The sequence below is a fragment of the Venturia canescens genome, chromosome 2 (assembly GCF_019457755.1).
Source record: "Venturia canescens isolate UGA chromosome 2, ASM1945775v1, whole genome shotgun sequence".
In the NCBI taxonomy this organism is placed as follows: Eukaryota; Metazoa; Arthropoda; class Insecta; order Hymenoptera; family Ichneumonidae; genus Venturia; species Venturia canescens.
In genome coordinates, this window is record NC_057422.1 from 15,499,657 (window position 1) to 15,524,011 (window position 24,355).

At 43.8% G+C, this 24,355-nt stretch overlaps 1 protein-coding gene across 6 annotated transcripts in view; it reads left to right on the top strand.

Annotated features, from left to right (window-relative positions):
• Positions 1–24,355, top strand: part of kn (EBF transcription factor knot) — a 96,570-nt gene that overhangs the window by 61,769 nt on the left and 10,446 nt on the right. For all 6 annotated transcript variants that reach the window (XR_006260005.1, XR_006260007.1, XR_006260006.1 and 3 more), the window contains exon 7: positions 23,985–24,066. Coding sequence is in view for 3 of the 6 variants with exons in the window: in XM_043412058.1 (XP_043267993.1) it covers positions 23,985–24,066 (82 nt within the window). In the remaining 3 variants the exon portion in view is untranslated. The remainder of the gene's footprint in view (positions 1–23,984; positions 24,067–24,355) is intronic.

A 24,355-nucleotide genomic window follows, 5' to 3' on the forward strand; every position in this document is an offset into this window, starting at 1 on the left:
CGTTAGTTCGTTACTCTCATCATAGCTTGAGTGCTTTCATTCACATAATATTTTTCAATAATATCGTAATGGATCGATACTGAATTTGGTGGTACTAAAAAAACTCACATTTCGCTTTCTCGACGACATAAATATGCATGTATGAACATAAATAATATAATACGACACACAATACATATTCCATGAGAGTACGAAAACGATATCGGCTAAACGGCATTTTGCCGAAGGTATTACATTTATTTAATATTATTTACGGCTGGGTTTACGACATCAATGATACGTATATGGAGTCTATCCAATATCAAATATAACGTCGTAACCCGGGATGCCCGCGCGTACGCTCTGGAGACGAAGAGCACAAGAGAGGCAATAAATGTACAGCAAACGGCGTTTCCGATAGACACCCTTGTACGTACACTTCATACCTATATAAATATATACATGGAGAAATACGTATATACATGGATGTGTACATAACATGTACGAACTCCGTAGGTTCTCATTTCGTGCATTGCATCGGGCATTCCAGACAAAGTCCAAAAGTCTTCCGCCTCGAGCGCCACGACTCGACTTTCTGGAATGCTGCATATCGAACAGGCGTGATGACTAGATCGAAACGAGACATTTTTTTGTTCATAAACTGGAATTGTATTTAGCTGTGGAGTCTCGAGTTTCCAGATTTTTTCATCAAGATTCGCGATAGTGAATCGAGGCGAGTCGAAACTTCGATCTCTGACATGTAGACCGACATTGAAGAATTGTCAGGAAAGGTCTTCCGCCGAACAATTTGCTGCAGATTGCCGAGATAGTTTCCCGAAATGTTGCTGAACGCATTACAGAGAATTCTTTCGTTTTATGAGGTTCGGCCAAGGGAGAGTCATTCTGACAGCTTTTCCCTCAGTCTCTATAAGTTTCATCGATTTCTGAAATTATCACTTTTCCGAAAATGTGATATTGAGTAAGAATCGCGATATAGAGTTGCTCCGCTAAAAATTTGATGAAGCGTTGAAATATGTTCGGGATTTTTGCCAGAGTTCAATGGACAGTTAATCGAAAGATTCGAAGTTGTTCGATGATTATTTTTCTGGATTAAAGCTAGTCGGATATCAGCAAAGTCGAAAGACAATTCTGTGAACAATAATTAATTTTGTCGTAGAATAGTATTACATTGTGTAGAATAGAATTGAATTGAAACGGAGCTTTATCCACTCATGAGAATTTTCGACAAGACGGTTTTTTGACTCATCGAAGGAAACCCTCAATATAAATGTGCCCACGCTTTTCTGTCACTCCATACATGCTACGAGCATTTCCAATACACAGAAACGGACCCCTCGACGAGAGTGCTCAAAAAACTAGTTACGTTTATGAAAAAAACCTGATTGAAGACACATTCCGAAAGTATGAAAATATTTCATGTGATTTCGTATTGCTAAAACGTAATTTGTGAGTCGTTTTCTCACTTTCATAGATTTGAAACAGCGACTTAAAATGTTTTTCGGATCCTTCGTCGACATGAGTAAAAAAAAAAGGAGAAGAAAAAAAATACACGATCGTTCGCTGTGCACCGTAGAAAGATCTCTTGCATTCGAGGATGTAAATCCAACTACCCGAATCGTATAGAATTCAATTCGAATCGAGTCCCGCCTATTGTGCAAGCCGTGAGAGTACGCGACACCATAGAAAAGCTATACACTTGTATATAACATCCTGGTGCACGACCCTCTCTCCTCTTTTGCGTTCTCCATATACGGGCGGACAAACTCAAATGGCTAAATAGAAAACGCAAACGACACCGGAGTTTACGGCCACTCACCCATTTCACTACGTCTCTCTCTCTTTCTCTCTCTTTCTGTTCCTCCATCACCCTCGTACTCGCGATCTCTGCATACAACATAGACACATATCTGCTATCTCTTCTCTGTCAGAGCACACTTTCGCCGATATTCCTCACTCTTTCTCGGTGACCCTATCAAAAGCGACGTCAAGTTCAACCACTAAAATTTAAAATCGCTACGCTGGCTCGCTTATAGACCGCTTCCCTGGACGCAAAATTCCTCTGAAATGGAAAAGAATGCAAGCTTGAGAGAGCTTTCCACTTATGAAAGAAATGATATTTCAAAAACGTTGAGATTTCTATTGTAATATTCATGTTTATGGTGGTTTATTTTTATACTTGTATTATTAGAGTTCAATCTTCATATGGAGAATTCATAAATTTTGTGTGTGTCGGTTCGCACATCAAGCTTCAGATCAATCAATTTATTCAGTGATTTCTAACACAGCATCGCACTCCGGGTCACGGTTATATAAGCATAAACGTCTCAATTTATTATGAACTGGTGATAGATCGATGGCTTGAGAATAGTTTTTCGAGAAAACTCCACTCATAAAACTCGCCACAGTTGTGTAGGGAGCTTGTAACGATTTTTTTGAAGGTCAGAGTTCGAGACCTTACGACGACGAAGAAAAAACGAAATGACTAAGGTTCAGGTTCAGAAGGCTCATGATTCAAACGATTATATACACGAGCTCCGTAGTATTTGTGGTAGCTACGATCAGACCCCAGAATTTGAAGCAACGTACAAGGATTACTTCGGTGTCCCACCCGGTTGCTGTCCGCTGAATATTTTATGGAGACAATTCACCGTTGCAGTTATTTCATGTCGACTTTCCTTAGGAGTATGAAATGTCTATATCATATTGTAGTGAGAGCTAAAAGATTTCAGAGTCCTGGCACGTAGCTTTCGATGCTTCGAAGCCTCGATTGTCGATTACAATGAGAGAGATGAAACGATATCGAGGGGAAGAAAGAGACCGCAGCTTGCATGAGAGACTTTCAGTTTTCTCTCGTATTCAATGAAATTGAATGCTTCACATGCAATTGGCCACGCGACCAAAGTCTTACAAAACTTGTCACAACTATCCCACTGACGTTTCAACTTTGAAGCAAGTTTGCAACAGGGACATCGATCTTTGAAGGAAACGAACGGTTTTTTGCAGATGCATTTATCCTGGGAAAATGGTTCGTTTGTCGGAGGGCCCATAAGTTTGCGTGGAATGTGATTCGTTGTCCTGGAAGCATTGCGATCGAATAACGATGCATTATTCTTTATCATGAATTCGTCCGTGAGGCAAATAAACTTGTTTTTATATTCCAACAAAGTTTAAAAGGATCGAGGAAATCAACATTTTCGAGATTATGAATGAAAATAGTCAGGAAACGTCCCTTCCGTTGGTATGAATTTTTGTGTTATCTCAATCCAGCCCGAAAATCGAGCGAGTTTGCTGGTGGCCACTAACATTTGCATGAAATTCGTTTCTCCCAATATTTTCACAAAGGTTGGATAGCATTGAGCTGCGGAGTCGTCGAGGATGGGAAAGAAAGAAAGAAGGAAGAAAGGAAGGGAGGAAAGAAAGTACCTGAAATGGTTGGAGTGGGGTCGAAGGGATAAAATGAAGTCGAAGAAACGTTGGAGAGTTGAAGAAACGTACCCTTGGAGAAACGTTGCAGAGCTCGAGGGGAAGTGGACTTTTTTTCAATTTGTTAATTCACGGTAATCTTGAGGGTGGCTAATTTCAAGCGATCCCACGAGCAGCAGCCCCTCTCCGCGTTCTCTGGTGGCTCTGGAGTACTTTCGTTGGCGAGCGCGTTGGCCTACTACGACTTTTAATTTGCTTTCTTTTTTTCCTCCTTCTTATTCGTTTTTTCCGCTATAGCGACACACCAAGATTGTTCTTTCGTTTTTTTGCCCGTTTTATTCGTTCTTTCCTCGAGGCAGCCCCCACGAGGACACGTACACGGATTGCTCCGAATCCAATATAAGGACGATCGAATCACGTAGAAGAAAAATTTATGCCGGGGCACGCTGTGGAATTTATAATCACCTCCCTTTGCTCCCCTTCCCCATCCAAAGTGTGATTTACAAAAAATAAAACCGAATATTTTCAAAAACAGGGAGAATATTAATTCGACAAAAAAGAAAAGTAAGCCAAGCAACATGTTCGCCCATCGGATCTACACTTGCGGCCCTTTATCCTGTGCGATGCTTCCAAAATAGTTGTTGTCACTTGATGCTTTTTTTCATTCCGACACCCTCAGCCATACACGCACCTACCGTTGTATTGTTTTCTCGTCCACGTGTCAGTACACGAACCTTAATAGGTTGGGTCCATGTAAGTGTATAAGAAGATAGCGTCCATACAGTGTGAGCTTCCTTCTTGTGGTTTTGCCACGTTGTCTTTGGAAGTCTTGTAAGGGAAACAGAGGGTTGTTCGTCGTGTGTTGGTAGTGGTGGTGGCGGTCGAACATCACTAGTGTACACATAGGGTTGCCACTGGCTTGCCGTTTTCGCTATACCACAGGGGCTATAGCAGAATGACGGGCGGCGTCGGCCATGTTGTCTTGACATTCTCCCTCGGGGGTTGTCGGGGGTGGATATATTTAGTCTGCCGCCTCCAGGGAGTTTCACCACCCCAAACCCGCTCTACTACCACTAGCTCGGCTACGACGACGACTGGTAAGCATGGCCACCCCTCAGCCCTCAAACCACTCTCTCGACTTGTGATGTCGCGTTGTCCGCCAACCAACCACCGACTATACGTACCGAATCTCGTCTATTTATTGTGTACACATATACGTCATTCTCTCGCCCCACTTATCTCGTACACGCGCTGTACACAGGCCTTTTGTGTACGTGCAAAAAAATATCCGAATCGCCTGGTTCTGGAAATAAAAAAGAAAAAGCAGTGGAAAGGAGAGGGGGAGAAACGCTCACGTTTGAGCTAAATTGCACCAACGAGATTCCTTCCTTCACCGGATCCGTACAGATGTCTAAATGGTTTATGGTATTGCGGAGAAACGATTTTGTCGTAGGATCCAAGGACGAGCCTTGGGAGTTTGAAGACATCTTGACTCCTACGAGCAACGACGCTCGAGCTTTCCCATCGGAGCTGCGAGCCCGATTGGCTACTTTTCAACCCAGATATGGACGAGTACTGAAAAATGTAAATTTCATTTTTGTCAACTGGAAGTTCTTCATCGCAGTACTGATTGATATGATTAGTAATTTTTCCGGATAGAAGAGTTCATATATTTTCCGTTCCCCTATATTCTTCACCATCGCGCGCACACTTTCGACTCGGAGTCAGAACGTTGGAATGGCTAGTTGCGAGTAAAAAAGATCGAGGGGCTGCAACCGATAGTAACAGCAGTAACCTTTGTGTAGCGTAGCCTACAAGTATTGGGAAAAAAGCAAAGAAACTACGCAGCTTTCCAAGACACAGAAGAAATGAGTACGAGCAAGAGAGGGAGCGAAGGAGCGAAGGACAGGGAGGAACAACCATCGACGACCATCTCCGGCCGTTCCTTCTCTCGGCCTCTCCGAATCCACCCTCGCCCCGCCGTCGTCTTTCGCCAGCTCCCCGTGAACCCACCATCGCTGCCCGCACCCTTCCACTACTCGACGGAGAAAGAAGTCATCAATATCTCGTGGCTTTCGCTTCTGGCCATCGTAGTACCCACGACGACGACGACGGCGACTACCACGAAGCTTAGGCTGTAGGGAAAAAGCACTACACACAAGACGAGAAGACACACTCCTATACATAGCGACGCACACAGACTTTTACCCTCACTCGGATTCTCTCTCTTTTCTTTCTTCTCTTGTACATATAACCCTGACAAAACTTTTGCCGTAGGTGGGCGGAGTCACGCCTAATCCCCAGAGTCAAAATGGAAGTCTCATGAGACTCCGAAGCTTTGCTCTCTCTCTCCCTCCCACACACGACGCATTTCCCATCGGGCTTATAACTATACATCTCACTCAATACCGCCTTCGAGCTACAACGCGACCTATGTGTGTGCCTGGCTCGTGCGAAAGCACGTCGGTCCAGCCTGGAGGGTCGTTCGGACGATACTTTTACTGCAACAATCTTCCCCCGCAGCATCGGAAGATGAGAAAAAACTACAATTCTTCACTGCTTTTCGTGCGTCATCTCCGTAACAACTGATTACCGGAAGTAGAATGTTTTCAAGTTACTTTCAAATGAGGATAGAAACTCGCCAAGTTGCAAATGCGAGGGAATCAGTCTACGCGTATGTGTAGCACGGAGAGGAGAAAGTGAGAGCGTGGACCTGGCTTCAGGGGGGTTGCTGGCCGACCGAGTGATCCTACGGAGGGTCGTGCACTCCGTTTCGAGACCAGTGAACCACCCTTATCCTCTCCTCTAACGCTCTCACTATTCAATATATATAGACACACATAACTTTTATATAACTCTGTGCCTGTATATTTGTACGTTTGCGTGTTCGTGTAGGTGAGTATAAACATACACGCACGTGGGTCGCCCTATGCTACGCTCGTTCACTCTCACTTTCCTCGCTCTTTTCCTTCCTCTCAAACTCATCTCAAATAGGCACTCGCGCAGCCTCACGCGCGCATTTATACATCTAGTTATCCAACAAAAGGACCAATCTACCCTGACATAACGCATAATCTCACGTCAGTTGGGCCCTTTTATTGGCCAGCCATGAATACATTTGTACATCCGCTCTACACCTATTCTCGCCAATATCTGAACGTATAAACGTGGTCGCACATACGAATATCGAACGCGTCATGGCTTTCGATTTTTCGTTGAGGCCTGCTCGCAACTTACGCTGTTCTCTCTGCTTCGATAACATGCTTCTCATTTTCTTCATGCACCTATGGATCTTGTGATTTTTAACGTGTACCTCCAAAAGACATAAATTACACAGAAATTGATTACGGATTAAGGTAGCTCATGCACAAAACAATTTTCTTGAGAAAGTCTTGAAATTTAAAGAGAATTTAAATGGGCTGTCGACTGACACGCCGCATAACAATTTTTAAAGGGCTCGTCTTATTAGTTATTTTATCGGCAAATCAATTTTTTAAGTTTATCACTTGAAATTGCTTTCTTTTGAACTCGTACGATAGATCTGACGATAAAAAGCTCGGAACGGTTTGCTTCAATACTGATAATTCGTCTGAATATATTTGGTAGTGAAAACGAACGAGTTTTTCAACTAATTGCGTCTGCAAATTATTAACAAATCTGAAATTTAGGCGAAAATACGTAATTTTTGAATATAATATAAAAATACAAAAAATAAATTGTCTCTCAAAACTCTTTGGTTTTTCGATAAATATAAATGAGAATGACAAGTTCCTGATGGCACGCGTTTTAAGGCATGTGCCACGTGCGTTTCGAATATCATATTCGATGTTACAGTTTCGTTTTTCTCGACGACGAAAAGGGCGCGTAGGAGCGCGGTGAGGTCCTTAATTATTTAAAACGTCGCGCCGTGCTTTGGAGAGCAAGAGCTACCCGCGTGTACCGAATAACCTTTCAAGATTCACTTTCATTTTCTTTTTCCCTCTCTCAGTCTTTTGGCGTACAACTCAACGACTGTGTATACATGTATGCATGAGAAAACGTGGATGTGGGGCGCAGGCGTTTTACACGGTCGAGAAAGACCCGTCCGAGTTTTTCGAGAGTGAAAAACCAAGGGGCAAATATGGAAATGGGAAACAAGTGGGGGGCCCTAAGTTTCCCGTGGATAATTCCCTCGGAAGCGAAGCATAACAGGCGGAAAGTGAGGCAAACTTCACTCTATAGCTATAAAGATTCGAATAATAGTAGAAATACCAGTAGGAAAAATGAGAGAGAAAGCGAGAAGGAAACTCGACAAAACTCGACAAGGAGATGCTTGTTAAATACTAGAATGAGGATAATGCGAGTCAGCTTCATTATGAAAATTAAAAATTGTGATGAAAAATATGTGAAATTCAAAAATACGCACTACTAAATTTTACAATCTGTTGATTATTTTTAAAATATCAGTTTCGTGTCTTCCGATATTGAATATTAAATTTTGTATGCATGATCGTATTTCAGTATTATTAGAACTTCCTGAACAAGCCGATCAACTGCAGTTTTATTTTTTTCAAATTTGCTTCCATGAATCTATCAATGTGCTCTATTTCGCTCGCTCGTATCAAGACTGCAATAAAGTTAGCAGGACGATCGCTTCGAATTTGCAGATTTGCCATACTCTTACACGATTAACTCGACGCAGCCCAAATATTCAAATTATTTATTAGCACAATAAGTAAGTCAGATGTTCGAAATTTCATATGGATTCCATGGCCCTTTCTGATGACATTGACTTAATATTTTCTTAATCGTAAGTTAGTAACAACACCAAATAGAGGCCAATTTTTAATTAATTAATTATCGACTTTTCGTCTCCACCGTACCCAGTGAATCGCGTTGAAGGTTTTATCAACGAATGAAAAAACTATTAACTCAGAGCATGCTGCAGCAATAATTGATTGAAAAATTTGCTGTGATTTTATGTGATGAGAAAATCCCCTCTGAAGTTTCAGCTCATTAAATAAAATGAAGGTAAATTTTTTCTTCCACCATGAATTTCGGCTTGATTGACCCGCATTACCCATTGCTCCAAGGAAGGGGAGAGTGTAGGCGAGTGGGAGGAGAAACAGCAGTAAGCTGAGGGAGAATGAGGGTGAGTTTGGGTTGTGCTCACTGGGTTGCAATACAAGGCGTATAATTTCGTACAATCTTGGCGAAACTCGCTTGCTACGAGTTGTGCGGGGTCGCTTCTTTCAACCAGGAGTGAAGTTTGGTTTCTCACTTCTACTTTTCCCTCCATCCTTTGGTCTCGTCTCTCTTCTACCTTGTCACGAAACACTTTCGCTCACATTCTCTGTATTATCTCCATTTCTCTCGAAAGCTGGTAGGCTCCGCGGCATTCGCTGTCTCAATCGCTCGCGCTTTCTCTTCCCTCTCTTTCTTTCACCCTCTTTCAGCTATTCCCCCAGCAACTCTGTCCCTCGTAAGAGGCAGAGGCGGGTCGTACGATATCGTGCTGCGCGGAGTCCATTGCTTCAGCCGAGGACGCAAAGGAGAAACAAAGCTTTGCTAAGACGGTGCGACGAGAGGGAAAAAGAGGAGGAAAGGAGACAGAGCAGGGGGTATATCGAGAGAAATGAAAGAGTGAGAGGTGGATATTGAGAGGAGCAAAGATGAAGAGGGAAGAAGGGTGGAAGTGAGGGACAGGGGAGGGGCAAGAGAGACAGAGAAAAAGGAAGGAAGGGAGAGAGGAGAGCTCCCTGTAGCGAAGAACCAAAGTAGGAGCACACGACAAGGCGTTAAGGGGCCCACTGGTTAAAGTGAGACAGCGAATCCCAGGGGACTATCGCCTCTCAGGTCCCACGGGACGCGTCAATACTCCAGGGACGCCGTGCCTATACTACTAGTTCTACTACTATTATACTACCGCTGCAACTACTACGGCTATTACTAATACTTTGCTGCTTCCACTCTTGTATACAGTATTTCCTAGGATAGTCCCTTTTCTTCCTCATCTTTCTTACTTCCTTTTCGCTTCCCGACGCCTAAACACTTCAGCCTCCAAGTGAAAAACTTACACACTCTGTTCACACCGTCGAGCTCACTTTTATCTCAACGCTCCGCATGGATGTGTATATCATAATGACACTAACTTAGAATTTATTTCGGAGCTTTATATCTCGTCTGGACGAATAAAATCTTTGAACGATAAACAATCCGCTGGAAATCCTAACGAGAAATAACATTCGACGAAGCTTTTCGAACATTCAGATTTACTGCTTGATTCATTGGTATTTACTTCGGGTTGTGCCACTAGAAAAGTGATTTGAAAACCTTCGGGGTATTCAGATTGTTGTTTTTGTTGAACGCGCTTCGCGAAGGATGCGAATAACGAATGAGGTCGGATAATTTACTGTTTTTTCCCATAGTGCTGCGTTGTAATGGAAAGAAACGCGAGAGACGCGTATCCCGGTTCAGGTACAGCGGCAAAAGCTACGAGCATGCGCATCCCCGTCTGACTTGAAGCGCTTGTACTACTTAGTTGAATTTATACGATCCGAGGCGCTTAGTGCTCGTTAATCTACTCACGTCAAACTCCGGCTTGCTCCGAAAGCGGAACAAGAACTCGAAAATTGAAAGTAAATTAAATACACGCGGCTGATAACGCTCATTCGGTCATGATCGACGATGCTTTTCAAAAGATTTATTTACTGCGCTCAGTTTGCCACTGAATTTTCAATTTTTGGCCACGTGACCTCTATGTAAGAAACAAATTTCTGCATTCCATCAATCCATCAATCGAGCTCATTATCTCTCAACAGGGACAGTAAGAGATTGACTCATCACTACACTTTCACGCAATCCTGAGCCCTCTAATTGATCGTAATATGATTCATCATCGTCTGCATTAGCATAGACGAAACGGGAATTCACGCGAGACACGAGAGATGGAAAAAGCCCTGAAGCTTGAGGACGTGACAAGACTGTTTCCACGAGACACTTTGCAAGTAGCGTTTAGACACGTTAGTTAGGCATGCGGAGACGAGACGAGTAGGTGTTACGTAGAGTGAACGAGCAGTAGTGGCAGTGAAACGTATAATAGTGTGCGGTTGGGTTGTCAGCACCGGTAAGTTATTTAGCGGTTGAGGCTATACCCAGTTGGCAGCGATGTCTAATTGTAACGACACCTCTGGGACTGGATAGCAGCAGGATCGTAGCCCGGTAGACCAGCAGCTTCGCAGCTTCTCTCGGTGTCCTTCGCTCTTCTCACTCGCCCTTGCTGGCGGCTGCCTGCGCAAAGCATCGTCCTTTGGCTGCGAGGTCGGTGAGGCGTTCAGGTATTAGACTCGTCTTTTTCCACTATGAGAATCCTAGACGAAAGCGAGTTGGGCAACCCCATTGCGTTGGAGTTTGTGTATAGACGCGTCGTGGATCTTCCGACGCCGTAAACCGAAAATACGACGACACTTCGTCGAACGGGCCTGACTTACTCGCACGTGAGAGAAAAAAAGAGCGGACGAGAACGAACGTCGTAAACATCTCGATTTTCCGTGTTTCATTTTTTTGCCCACCTCGCAAGTGGGGCGGAAGAGAGAGACGCGATATAAATTTCCATCGTGACTTACGACCCTCGACTCCGCTTGAGAAAAAAAGGACCAACGAGCCCGGACTGGTATTCATTGAAACGAAAAAAACTGACAGATACGTAAACAGCGATAAGGAAACCACATAAATGGGAGCAGAGTTACCCCAACAAATAAAAATGCGTTTCCATAAAAAGAAAATTAATTATGTGATTGCATAAACTGAAGGGAAATCATAATGTGGCACGTACTTTGCGTGATCCTTTTCGTACAACTTTATCACTTAACATTGAGGAAAACTTTTACAGAAATAATTTATTGAATGAAAAGATTTTTTGGAAAATGTGCTTGAGAAAAAGACTTTTCGATAAAATTGTTTTCTCCCAGTAATCGCTTTCGCATAAAATGTTGGCCCGCTTTTTTCCATCTTGTTTTTTTTCGAAGCTACTTCTCTCTAGCTCCCTCCCGTCCCTCGCTCAGTCTTCCATTCTCACTTTGACTTTCATCCCTTATCCTGCTGGCTCGTTCGCACACGCGTGCGCCCGAGAACGAGAAGCTTTTCTGCACGCTTCCTTTATTGCTGGGGTTTCTGATATCGCGACGATGTTCTCGGTGTGGCCGCGCGATGCTGCTTGCTTGCTTTCTTGCTCGTAGCAGGACCAGCAGCAACATCGGTAGAAAGCACGCGGCGGTAGCATTATCATCTCGTGAGGGTTGCGCGTGAGAGGGCGAACGCCCTCTCCCCATGATATCACCATGGCAACCCCCGAGGAACTCAAGGCCCGCCAACGGTATTCTGTCCCGCTCTCCGTCCTGATCCTCTCTTCAATACATTCTCTTCCTCTCTCAATGTGTGACTAGCATGGCGACTATGCTCGGAGTTTCTCTCGCCCTAACTGCTACCTCCTAAAACTGTCTATATTCTTCTTGGCCAATCATGAAAATTCTTGACGTTACAACGTCCCTAAAAATCTTCCCGTTGCAATAATCAACTTTCATAGTAATACGGAAAACAATATGAAACGAAAGTTCCGTCATGGAGCGACCCGGAATTGGAGCTGCGAGTACGTTTTGAAAGATCGAAGACAAAACTTTCTTTGTAAATGTACTTCGAATCCGGAACTAAATAAAATAATAGATCAACGGATTTGAACGCGGAGGCTTCGAAATACGTGAGGCATGTTTGTTCGGGGAATAAAAACTCCGAAACGTTCTTGGTGGGAAACACCAATTTCGTGTGTCATGGAAAAAAAGTAGAATTGGATGAATTCCAGGATACAAACGAAACTACTGAGACTCGATGATTCTTGTGATGGAAAAATCCTCATTCGGAACGAAAAGTTGATATACGAAGTACGGCATCTTTAAGCAGAAATTCATATTCTATTTTTGAAGTGAGGAAATATATTCGTGGTGATTGAATATCTGTCCAAGGTAAATTGATTTAATTCGTTTATAGACCTGAAATGTCGTTCTCGATAACAATGCTTGATTCGAAGAGCAAGACTTAAAGGGCAAAAAAGGGGGATAACAGCGATGAAACGTCGGTGAGTTTGTACACCAGGAACTAGGTTGCGCGCGGACTCTATCGATTTCCACATGAGAGAAATTTCCTCGCTCCGTATTCCATCTTATCCTTCACTTTGTTCCGCTTTTCCCGTCCCTCCCCGTCACTTCTGCTGGCGGAACCACGAATTTTTCATCCGGATAAAAGAATTAATATTACATGGCAAGCCGAGAGAACGAGAGTGAATAAGAGAGTGAAAAAGGAGAAAAAAGTTGAGCGGACCATTTGTCCGGCGTGTGCTTCTTGTCTTCACTGTTACCACGCGTCCGCCATGCATGGGCGGAATCTGTCTTCTGTTTTTGCTTTTTTCCATATAAATTGATGGCGTAAGAGAAAGAGAATAAAGTTACGAAAAAGTACAATAATAAAGTCATGAATTCCCAAATAAAAGGAAGCACATTTTTTTTAATGAATCCCCACAAACGAATGCTTTCCAAACGTTCACCAGTTGAATCGGTTGCTCCCTCGATACGTAGAGCGCGCAAAAAATAATAAAATGAACCAACTCTTTCAGCTCTTTTGGCGGGCCGTTGCTGCTGAGGGATAGAAAAATCAATTGAGCTGATCGAACTCTTACAAAGCGATTCTAAAACAGAGTCTTGAGAAAAAGTTTTTCAAAGAAATCGTGATACATAGCGCGATACGTGAACATTCCAGAAGTACGGCGAAGGCCAAGTCGAAGAGGAAAGAATAAACCGGACGAGTAAACGCGTACACATAGACACAAAGTATTTCGTGCGGATGTGTACTTTCCTCAGAGATAGTCACGGATTTTACCGAGTTTCGAACTGGGTAAGCTGTGTCTGTACAAATTTCCTGCTCGCAGTCCCGCATTTCGCGGAGCAGTTGAAAGCGGTTATGTATGGGGAAACGCGAGTTGAGGGTTCGCGGTGTGTGCAAGGAGCAAGAAACGTTCGCGAGAACTGTAGTCTGTATACGCGGGCGAGAGTTCGAGTAAGCCAGTTAGCGACTCCCCAAAGTTCGCCTCAAAGGAGCTGCGAATTATTAAAATCACATTTTAGCCTCGCTCGACAAACTCACGATGCGACGACGGGGGAGGGAAGACGAAAGCAGGAGGCTTGCTTGGGGGTTATGAGGCAACAAAGTTAGCTGGGATTAAGTGAGCTTGCGTCAACGAACTCGTAACTTATTAGTGAGATGCCGACCCACAACGGGCCAACACGACAGCTTTCTAACATATAATAGATTGACTTAAACGCTTGATGCTCGCGTTACCGTTCATATTTTCTCTTTAAATCCTTCCAAGTTGCCTTTAGAACACCGCATTTTCATATTTTAATAAAAACAGAATATATTCACGTTCCCGCAAATGAATAGTAGCAAATTATTAAAAATCAATGATATATTCAGGTCAGTAGTCAAAACCCGTAGTCAAATTTCGCTAACGAAATATTCGCCAAATGAAAAAATTTCACTTCCCATTAAAACTCGTCTCGTTATTTACCGTTTCCTCCCTTAAACCGGAAGCAGCTTTCTCTCTCAAAGCCAATTCGACTTCGCACGCGCTCATTTCAGCTGTCCTAGGAATGCTAAGCTCCTCCCATTTTCATATCCCAAAAATGTTCAGCTCCCAGAAATCGTGGCCCGATAAAGCATATTAACTGTTGTAGAAAACAAGAAGTCATGTAGGATGTTTGGAGTCGGGCTTAATTACGAGGTCCCATTAGTCCCGACAAATGTGTATTACGGCTTGACTCGAGAAACACATCTGTCGGTCCGTCCGACGTGATACGTACGTAGCAGCTTCGTCGTGTGTGCCGCTGGTACGTTAAAAACAGTCTTGTTTTTTGTACGAAGCGTCGTGTGTATAGCATTCGAATAAGGAGAGCGAGGACCAAGTCGAAGAGGGGATTTGTTCTAGCGGTCCCCGAGGCCCCCCCAGGGGTTTGCCGTATCTAAATGCAGACATTAATAAATCGTTCACGGTACGGAGTATTCAACTGCGTACATAAAATATATACGTATGTGTTCGAAACTCGAGACGACATATACGTTTTCGTTTACCTATTACATTACATACGTATGTGTGACGCTGCTATACATATTATGTGTATTATATGTGCACGTATGTAGAGCATGCATGGATATGTAGAATGTAGACGAGTATAGATATGCGGTTGGTCCATTGGAGGATCGAACATTGGGCAACATGCTGAACAATTCTCGCGCACACGTCTCGACGTTTGTAAGTTAATTTACACGGTGTACTACGGTGTCGGGTAGTTGGTTACCGATGCGTTTATGGAAATGGACCAGAGAATGTCCGAGGGTGCATTCGTGGACGGAGGAAAGCCGCGAGGCTTCGGCTTACACATACGCGGCTCGTATACGGACTGAGAGAATGCTACGTGGCCCAAGGCGTCGAGATAATTCGACCGTCGCAATTTAGCAATTTTCCGCGGCAAGCAACCGCCTCGGTACGGAAATGCATGCGCTCGCCTCCTCCTACACGTCACGTATCCCGTATATCCGTTGTGGAAACGCAAAATTTCATCCAACATTTCTGTGTATGTGTGTGTGTGTGTGTGTGTGTCTCGAGGAACTAACACGAGGGAGGCCGCAAGACTGAAAGAGAGAGAAGGGCGAGCTGGCAGTCCTGCCCGGCCTGCTGGCAAAACACCCTTACAGGGACATATCCTCGACGCTTTACTGCTCTCTCGTATTAATGCTACCGAACACGAAGGTTTCACGAGCCTCTACGAGGACGAGAAACTCGGAGGAATCGTGACATTTTCTTTGCCCGTTTTTCCATTCCTTCAAATAGCTTGAAAAAAAATGGCCGAAGCCGAGCCTTCAGAGCCGCATCCACTTCGCCTCGTGACGTAATTTACAACCTGTAAATCGAACGACGCGAGTTCCCATCGTATACGCAAAAAGTACACAAACGGATCGATTGAAATCATCCGAAAAGTAGCGCCGCAGAGGAAATCGTACAATTCTTCAATCCTTCGTTGAATCTACTAATATTTTGTGATGTGAATTTACGTATGTGTGAGAGTGTGTTTGATCGTATTGGCATTCGTAAAAATACCGAGTGGTAAACATCGAAAGAAGGAGTATTGCTCCGATTCGAGTGAGGATTAACGACGAGGAAACGCTCTCGTCAGTTCGACCCGAGGACGCAAGATGTATAAACGTGAAACTGTGATAAGACTCGCATATCTGGAATAAATCGTCGCGTCGACATGTTGGGCCTTCGAACAGCCTTTTTTTTTATTATACCCTAACATTTTGGGAAAATAATTGTATCCAGAGGTGAGTTTCACCACACTCGAGTCCTGATGATACTCTCACGATGAGATCTGCGTCAATCGTAAGAGCTTCGAAGCCACTTTATTTGGAGCTTTCGTTAAAGTTTCTCGAAAAATCGAGCATTCCTTCATCAACTTACCGAGATAGAGATCCAAGTACGAGGTATCTGTGGAATGAGGTAATCGTCCTGTTCACGCCACGATGAATCGCAGGGCAAACCTAGTTAGCCGGACGATCTCCGGTTTAGTCACAAGGCTCTCACACATCTCGTGGCTTACGTGATAAACTACCATTAAAGGGGGATATACGGGTGGCAAATGTAGCAAGGACGATGAAGATACCCCAGTGCAAGCCCATGCAAGGATTCGCCGTATATAGATATGAGTATTACTCGAGACTGCTGGTTGGACTAGTTACACATCATGAAGGTCTGAGCTTCAGCCTACACAGAGAGAACACAGTAGAGAAATACGAACCGTTTGAAGCATGCACCTTCCTCTCTCGCCTCGCCTAAGACGTATTACTCGACTATGAATTATGTAGCGTCTTAGTAGTGGCTCTCTTCGAGAAAGCATATGCTAACAAAAGCATGAGAGGAGTAAGGAAGCAGAGGGGAGGGAAGAGAACGAGAGAGAATTCTCGAACGAAGTTGGCAAGCATCAAGAATTCGACCCTTCCTGCGTAGCCTGTCTCAAGGACTTAGGCAAAATACTTTTCGCCTCTCTTTTTTGTTACTCAGTGATAACGTGTTTAGTATTCTTTTCGTTTCTATTTCCCCATCGCACATGAGTTTCTCCGATGTGTATAAAATGCCTTTGAGTATCATGCGTGGCCTGTAGGACCAAAGTTTTGCGAATTCGATCACCTTTTTTACATCTGCTACAATGAATTTAAACAACTAACCGTTTCCCCGTTTAATCGGATGTCGAGAAAACTGCAACGTGCGACAAACTTTCAAGATTTCTCAGAAATCTGGATACAAATGATACAAATGCTAATACCGCGCGCACACACACGTGTCCACTTTCACGTATACGCGAGAAAAGAAGTACGGCGCACCGCGAGCAACAACGAAAAGAGAATTTGAACTGAATGAAGAAATCGCCGGGCTGATTGTATCTCTCTTACGAATACCACGCCGCTATCCCAGCGACTCGGCTAAACGAGGTTTTCCTTAAAAGTGTCGGAGACACTGGAACCCGTTTCAGCTCTATACATCTGTGTCTATACATGTGTATATACACGGCCAAGCTCAAATTTATTCCATCTTTCTGCTCCCTTCCCCCTGAACCCTACTCTCAGATACTCCTCCTGCCTCTCTCCTTCTATCTCATTCCCCCTCGCCATTTTCTCCCGTCCCGCTACCCGGATAATATTTACGTCGGGCCTCACGGTGAGAGGAGGTCAAACAACCATCCTCAGAGGGAAACGTGGGTTCTACCTTTCTCCTCAAGCTTTAATGAAAAAAAATAAAGTAAAAAAAATGTTTTAATGAAAAATAAAAACACCAGTAAAATCATCCCCAACCACGTATTCGTTTGTCGCGTAAACTCGTACATTATCTTGCTTGGAATATGCAGAAACTTCGAATTTCATTCCATCAATGTAGTTCCGTAACTTGCGCTCTAATTTCGTAATATAAAAGTTCGAGGACACTGAATCCTGAGAAAGATCGAACGAGCTCGAATCACATTTGGTGAAACGTAAGACACTGAGACGGAGGCAACTCAGCTGAGAAAGCTGAGAAACTACTAATCACCTGTAGCCCCGAACGAGAGCCAGGAAGAATTAAGAAGCATTGGGAAATGCTAGGGATGATCGAGGAGTTCCGTTCCACAAGGATCAAGTGCAAGGTCGATGACAAAATCTTTGAGGAATTCGATACCGGGAAAGAATTGATTTCCTGCCTTAAGGCCTTCAGCTTTGATCCTTCCTCGCGAAGTACATGTAACCGATCCCTCTTAGCCATTTCCCAATCTATATAATACTTCCTGCTAAAGAAGCTGACGACGGTGAAGACGAGCGGCGAGGATATACCGGAAGGGAAAGAGAGCGAGTCTGAGAAGTATGGGGAGAAGACGATGAGAGTGAATCCGCGATACCGGCTAGCACGAAGAGGCGTAATGGAGGCTGGTTAAACATTAAGCATCCCCTGATACCTCGCTAACTCCTTACTAACCCCAGTTAAGGTATATGCAAGGTACACATTGTATGATGGAATGAGTTGATTCGCCTATACCGTTACATTATCACGGTATACATATAAATGCGCATGTATATATGTATATGCGCCTGTATGCGTTATGGTGATAGGATTGGAGCTTGTTGAGTCTTGTGCTTGCCGGTTCCGACCTCCGTACACATTCTTATTAATTGACGTCTTGGGTCATCTATATTATGCATTTCGGCCTCCTGGCTTATTCCCGTGTGTGATGTCGTACTTCAATATGACCACGACCTCCAGATATATGCTGGATCGTTTCGAGAGGCATTTAATATACTCGTTTCTCATCGAATTTCGCAATTTCCTGCAAACTTGATCCCTCTTCACTGCGGCCTCCATCGGGCCCGGTCTCTCTCTCTCCCTCTCAATCTCTTACTTTCTCGTACATCATTCCAGGGCCGAAACGCAGAACAAATTTCACGAGCGCTGTGGACAGACGATGAATTATTATTATCAATCGATCAATAGACAGAGGCCGGATACTCTAACCGGATTAATAGGTGATTAGGCCACTCCGTCAGACACGAGCGCGAACGCGAAGCTCCGGCTGAATGCTGACTCGGTTACTTTCGGGAGTCAGCTTTTTGCCTGCCAGCCCATAAAAATGTTGACTCCCTTCTGGCCTTCGTTAACCCTTATCCAGTGATGCTTTGCAGTATACAAGTATATTCGAGTTTTCATGAGAATAAAATGTGTCTCTTGACAAAAAAATTTGGCTGAGAAAGAGAGGAAAGTGGGCATGGGAAATATCGATCTACGCACGCGAATGGTGCGCGACAACGGCCGCCCCACTCCCTTGGATTTTTTCATACTTTTCGCTCGCATCTTTCTTAGTTTTTTTGCCCTCTTCTCCGGCTATAAACATAGTATACTAAGCTTCCTCGCTACACATCGAAGGGGCGCAAAAACAAAGAAAAGCGTGCAATATGCCGTGGCGAGACGAGTAAGAACGATTCAGAAATCCCTGTGCCGAAGTCGCTTCTTTCGAAATGTATCCCCGCGCGCCAAACCCCCGGGTTATTCTCACAGTAGACGTATACGTAGTAAGTATATAAAGGGGGTAGATTCCTCTATAGCTCTGTCACACCACATTGCTCGCTGAAAACATGATTAAAGATTTTCGAACGAAACGTCAGGGAAAATGGATTTCTGATACGTAGCACCAAACCAGCCACGTTACGCCACCCTATTTGGAACTATTACGCGTAAGTCCCTTGGCTTAAGCCACAGTTATCCATCCCGGGAAGAACAGAGAATCCGATAACCTCTATTTTTCGCCCTTTTTCGCGGTAAATTTGTACATGTATGCACATATCTATAGCCATTTTTGTTTTATTGTCTTAAGAGTAATATTGAATCGTGAGATTCGAAGAGGCAAGTTTTCACGTTGGCGAGATCCCCTGAAAATCAAGATGGATTTGCAGCGTTCTGAATACTACTTTTTGCTTGTGGAAACGACGCTACATTTCCTGGGTAATAAACAGCAGCGAGGAAACATTATCGGAGTACTATGAGACGAAAACGTACATTTGTGCAAAATTTTATTCGCATGCGTGTTCGGAGTGTATCAGAATAGAAAATATAAAACGAGGATCAGATAATAAAAGCACAGGCTACGGAATTGGTCCATTTCGCAACGAGCCAACTCTGTGGAAAAAAATAGCAGCGGGAAAAAAAATATTAACGAAAAAAAACGAACGTAAACGACGTTGCGAATAGAAGACAGGGAGAAGCAAAGAGAGCGAAAGCGAGAGAGAAAGAGACGGAGACGGGGAGCATGGGGAGGAAGGGAGAGTAAAAAAATTACGCGCGTGCCTTGATCCGGCAAATTGCAGGACGACGAGAGCGAGAGAGAAGGAGGGAGAGGGAGTTAAATATCGACGAGAGGCGCGCGGGCAAACACGAAGTCGAACCAATTCAATCAAACCTTGCAATAAATCATCGGCCCTCGCACGCCCGTTTGTTTGGTTCGCCAGCGTGTACCAATTAGCGTTACTCGCGAGGGTGTGGAAACTTCCTCTCTATACTTCGCTTCCGCGCACTTTTTTTTATGTTTCAACCCTCTGCTGAACATATACACGCCAGCATGCAGTTGGCTGTTGCGTTTTTTTTTTCCAATGTTTTTTTCATTGCGGTTTCCAGCCGACGATGCCGAATAAGTATCAATCGATATCAACACATCGATACACTTCGACGGAGCTCTGTATATAACGACATTGGACGGAAATACACGGAGAAATAATGGAACTGATATTTCCTCATAAATCTCTCAACTTGTATTGTAACGGGAGCGGAAAAAAAATTAATTAATGGCGTTCATCGACACTTAGTTTCCCAACATTATTTTCTAGCACATTCACTTATCGTAAGCCAAGTGTATACTTCGAGGGGGAGTCAGATCTGTATAATTTGGAAAATGACATTGTCGAGTTTTTGCTCAAAATCAATTTTTCCATCACGCAGAAATGTGATTCCTTTCAAAGTATCACTTTCAATCGCATCCCACCTCGCGTCTGTCTTCACATTTTTGTCTCGACTATTGAACATCGTGTATTTTCGCTTCCTAAATACGTTGTCACGTGAAACTTGTTAGATCCTCTTTTTCGTACGACTCTTATACTCTTATCACCCCACGAAACCAGAGATGGGGTTTTCAACAGGGTATAGCGTAAAAAAGGGATCTTGGAGAATTCGAACTCTCTCTCTCTCTCTCTCTCTCTCTCTCGCTATCATTCTCTGTGTCGATGGTATTCGCGTACATGGAGGAGAAAAATCTAATAGACATTCGAAATTGAGTTTCGGGCCCCTCCTCTAAGAAACTAGTTCGAGAAAAAAATGCTATCAGCATGTGCTTCTCAGCTATCGCCTCGGATATATGGTAACATCGAGCTCTCCGTCGTAGATCCGTGCTCGGGAGGAGAATGATGGGGTTTCATGGAATAAAATCCAGTTCGCATTTGAATCAGTCCTGTAACGCAATCCATTAGCCCCTAACAGCCAATACTTTCGGTGCTCTTTTTCTATCCTGAATTCGCGTGAGTAAAGAATGGAGAAAACGACACGGTATAAGCGCGTCTCAGTACGCATATGAATCTCCGTACGCGCGTGTATATTTATCTTTCTCACTTGTGCGATTCAACGAAAGCGACGTCGAGGGAGACTTGTCACAAATGATTAGAGAGTCCTGCCGCTTCGCGGGCGCGAGGCTTTGCGCTATACGCAAAAATGTGGGTTCACATGAGCCTGGAAACACATGAAGAATAATCAAATAAGTCTTTTCGAATATTAGCGAACGATACAGCCATTAAATCAATTTTTCAATCACTCTCACTCATTCAGCTTTCCTTCCGATGTCCAATCCTAACAATCCTTTAGACTGGATCATCAAGGAATCCCTTTCATCTCTCAACGATCCTACCTTGCAAGCTCTTTTCACTCTCATGAATGTGCTTCGCCGATACCCACATATGAAAGTATTTCTATACGTCAGGCTGAGTTTGACATTTGAGTGAGACAATAATCCCGAGAGCAATGCCACATATTCCTTTGCCCTGCATATACCATGGCAGTGGTTCCCAATTCCCGGAAATTCATGTTTCTAAAAGCAAAATCATATCTTTCCAAACAGAGATAAAAAAGACAAACCGTAAAGCACGTACTGACGAATCTTGAGGTTTGTGGCTTCATGAAAATGGAGTTTTCGATGTTCAGCAGTGAAAACAATAATTTTAGATTTCAGATATTGATGACAGATATGCTGCTCAGCATAACTGAATCTTTTGAACACACTTTTATCGTGAATTAAGGGTAAAGTTGTGTAAAATAGTACAGTCAACGTTCCACGATTTCTCTCAGTGTTATAAGATTCCGATAAAGCCGAGAATGTCGTGGAGAAAGGGAGGAAGAGAAGGCAGCAGGGAGACTGCTCAGGGTGATTTCCGTGTTTAGAATCCGATCATCCACTCCGATAAGCGCGTTTACAATAGCTCGAATGTAAGTTCATCTCCAGCATCTGTGTTGGATAGGATCTTAAGTCCTTTATTCAGGCCTCAAAGTAAATTAAATTCAGCGACTGTAAATATAGACATATCCATGAAAGTATAAACACTTACGACCGTGCAAATGTTTACCTGACAAAAGGAATATCTAAATAAGAAAGATTCTCCAGTCGAAGGAGAGAATGAAGGGTTGAACGTCAATACAGTGTATAGTGATTCGTCTGTACGTATGTATGATCGACGCAGACTCCGCGACACAAATAAAAAGAGGAACGACGTGACTCGAAGGTATATGCGCGTTTGATTTTTTCCATGGAGTCGTCTCCCGAAGCCGCGGACGTACTCCGCAGGGGAATGACAATGGCGTCCCGAGGGAAGGAAGGCCTACCAACAGCTACCACCCCAAAACTACCCCCAAATACATTCCACGTTCTCCCTTTTTCTCATCACCAACTCACTCTCACCCCATCATTCTCTTCCCCCCTCTCTCGGCCGGTTCATTTTACGCACGCACGTCGATCTTCCGTTTTCTCTTTCTTCTACTCCGTCCGTTTCTTCATGATTCTTCCGCCCTCCTGATTGTTTCGAACGCGCGTCTCCGCCACATCTCGAATCCAGCCCTCACTCCCTGCTTTCTCCGTTCGTCTCGCTTTCTCCATTCGCACACATATCCCGGTCTGTATCCATTCGAGCTCTGCTCTGGTCTCATCCGCTTTGACTATCCTCCGCGCATCCTCGCTGCTGTTCACCCACCCGCAGTTCTCTGTACTTCTCCATTCGCCTCTTTTTCTCGTCCCCCTTGCAACCCCTCCGTAAAATTCACCGAATTCAATATACCTCGATATTCTACATAATTCATGAAAATTGAGCCGCCGGCTTTTCCTCGATTCTCCGAGACGAGCTTCGCGTAAGTGCGCATCCTCCCCGCCCCCTTCCTTTTTCTCTCTTTCTCTTCTTTTACCTTACACTTGCCTCCTTTTATATTCGCACGTATCGACGCGTCTATCGCTATTCTCTGTTTCGCCTTCTCTCTTCATCCTCTATTTTCTTCACATCTTCTGTTACTTCCGTTTTTCTTTAGAATTTGACGTGCGAGGCTCTTTCTACATAGTTTATCGTACGATATCGATAGCAATCACCCCTTTTCGGATGCCATGTCGATCGAAAAATAGACACAGGTATACAATCAGGATAAAAACACCAGTTCACCGTCCGCTTGGTGAATTCTGGAAAGGCCCACATCATGATTGACTTCTTCGCAAATATTTTACATTTCGTTCTTTTACTCATTGTCAGCTGTTGAGTTAAAATTTTGACAGTTTGGCTGAAGATCTATTCGATCTGAACATGGAATACGGTCGTCAACTGCTTTCGTGCTCTCGTTTCGTGAAAACCGTCGTCGACTTTCTATGATCGATGAGCTTTTTTTAAACGAAAAGTATCTTGAATCATTTGTTACAACACGCACACGCTTTGAGTATCCAGGATTCATTAATTAAATGTAGAAAATATAGAGTATTCGATTCAAATAAATCCACCAATTTCTTGTCTGGTATTGCAAAGAGGACTGAAGTGTAATACTTTAACTGTGAACCACACGGTACAAAACACGGTGTGTACATGCCATGCAACATCGTTCGGTCCTCTATAAAGGTCGAGAAACACGTGGCAACGGGGTTTAATCTAGAGAAATGCTGAATAATGCAGCCGAGAGTCGAGTGAGAAGCGCGCGCGGGTAGGTTTGGCGATTGGCTTATGCAGTATTCAAGCCACCATTCCAAGTTTCCTTATCTTACTCCCTTTTTCTTTAGCGTTGCGTCTCTAATTAATTTCCCGTGGCGTTGAACAGTGTTAAGCACACCTTGTCAACCGTTTAAGCCCCCCGAACCGATGCTCGCTGAAAACTAATCTCGTGTTTACCATTTTTTTGCTTGCAGATTTTTTCTCAAATTCTTCCTCAAGTGCAATCAAAACTGTCTGAAAAACGCCGGGAATCCAAGGGACATGAGACGATTCCAGGTAAGCTGAGTGATACTTATCCACCGTCTATTGATCCAGTTAACTCGAAACGGTTTAATAACGAATCAAACGATCATGAAAATCAATTGACACGGTTGATCGTATCGATCAAATACTATTCGCATTATTGAGTTTGCCGTAACGGCCGATATCTATCGCGCAGACACTTATCGGCTAATAATTGTAACCCAGCACCGGAATCCAGGCCAGTATTCAGTGGAAGTCAACGTATATAGTCATCCAGATCCCAGTTAATGTTTCTCGTGGAGGAGTTGAGAGCCCCATCCCG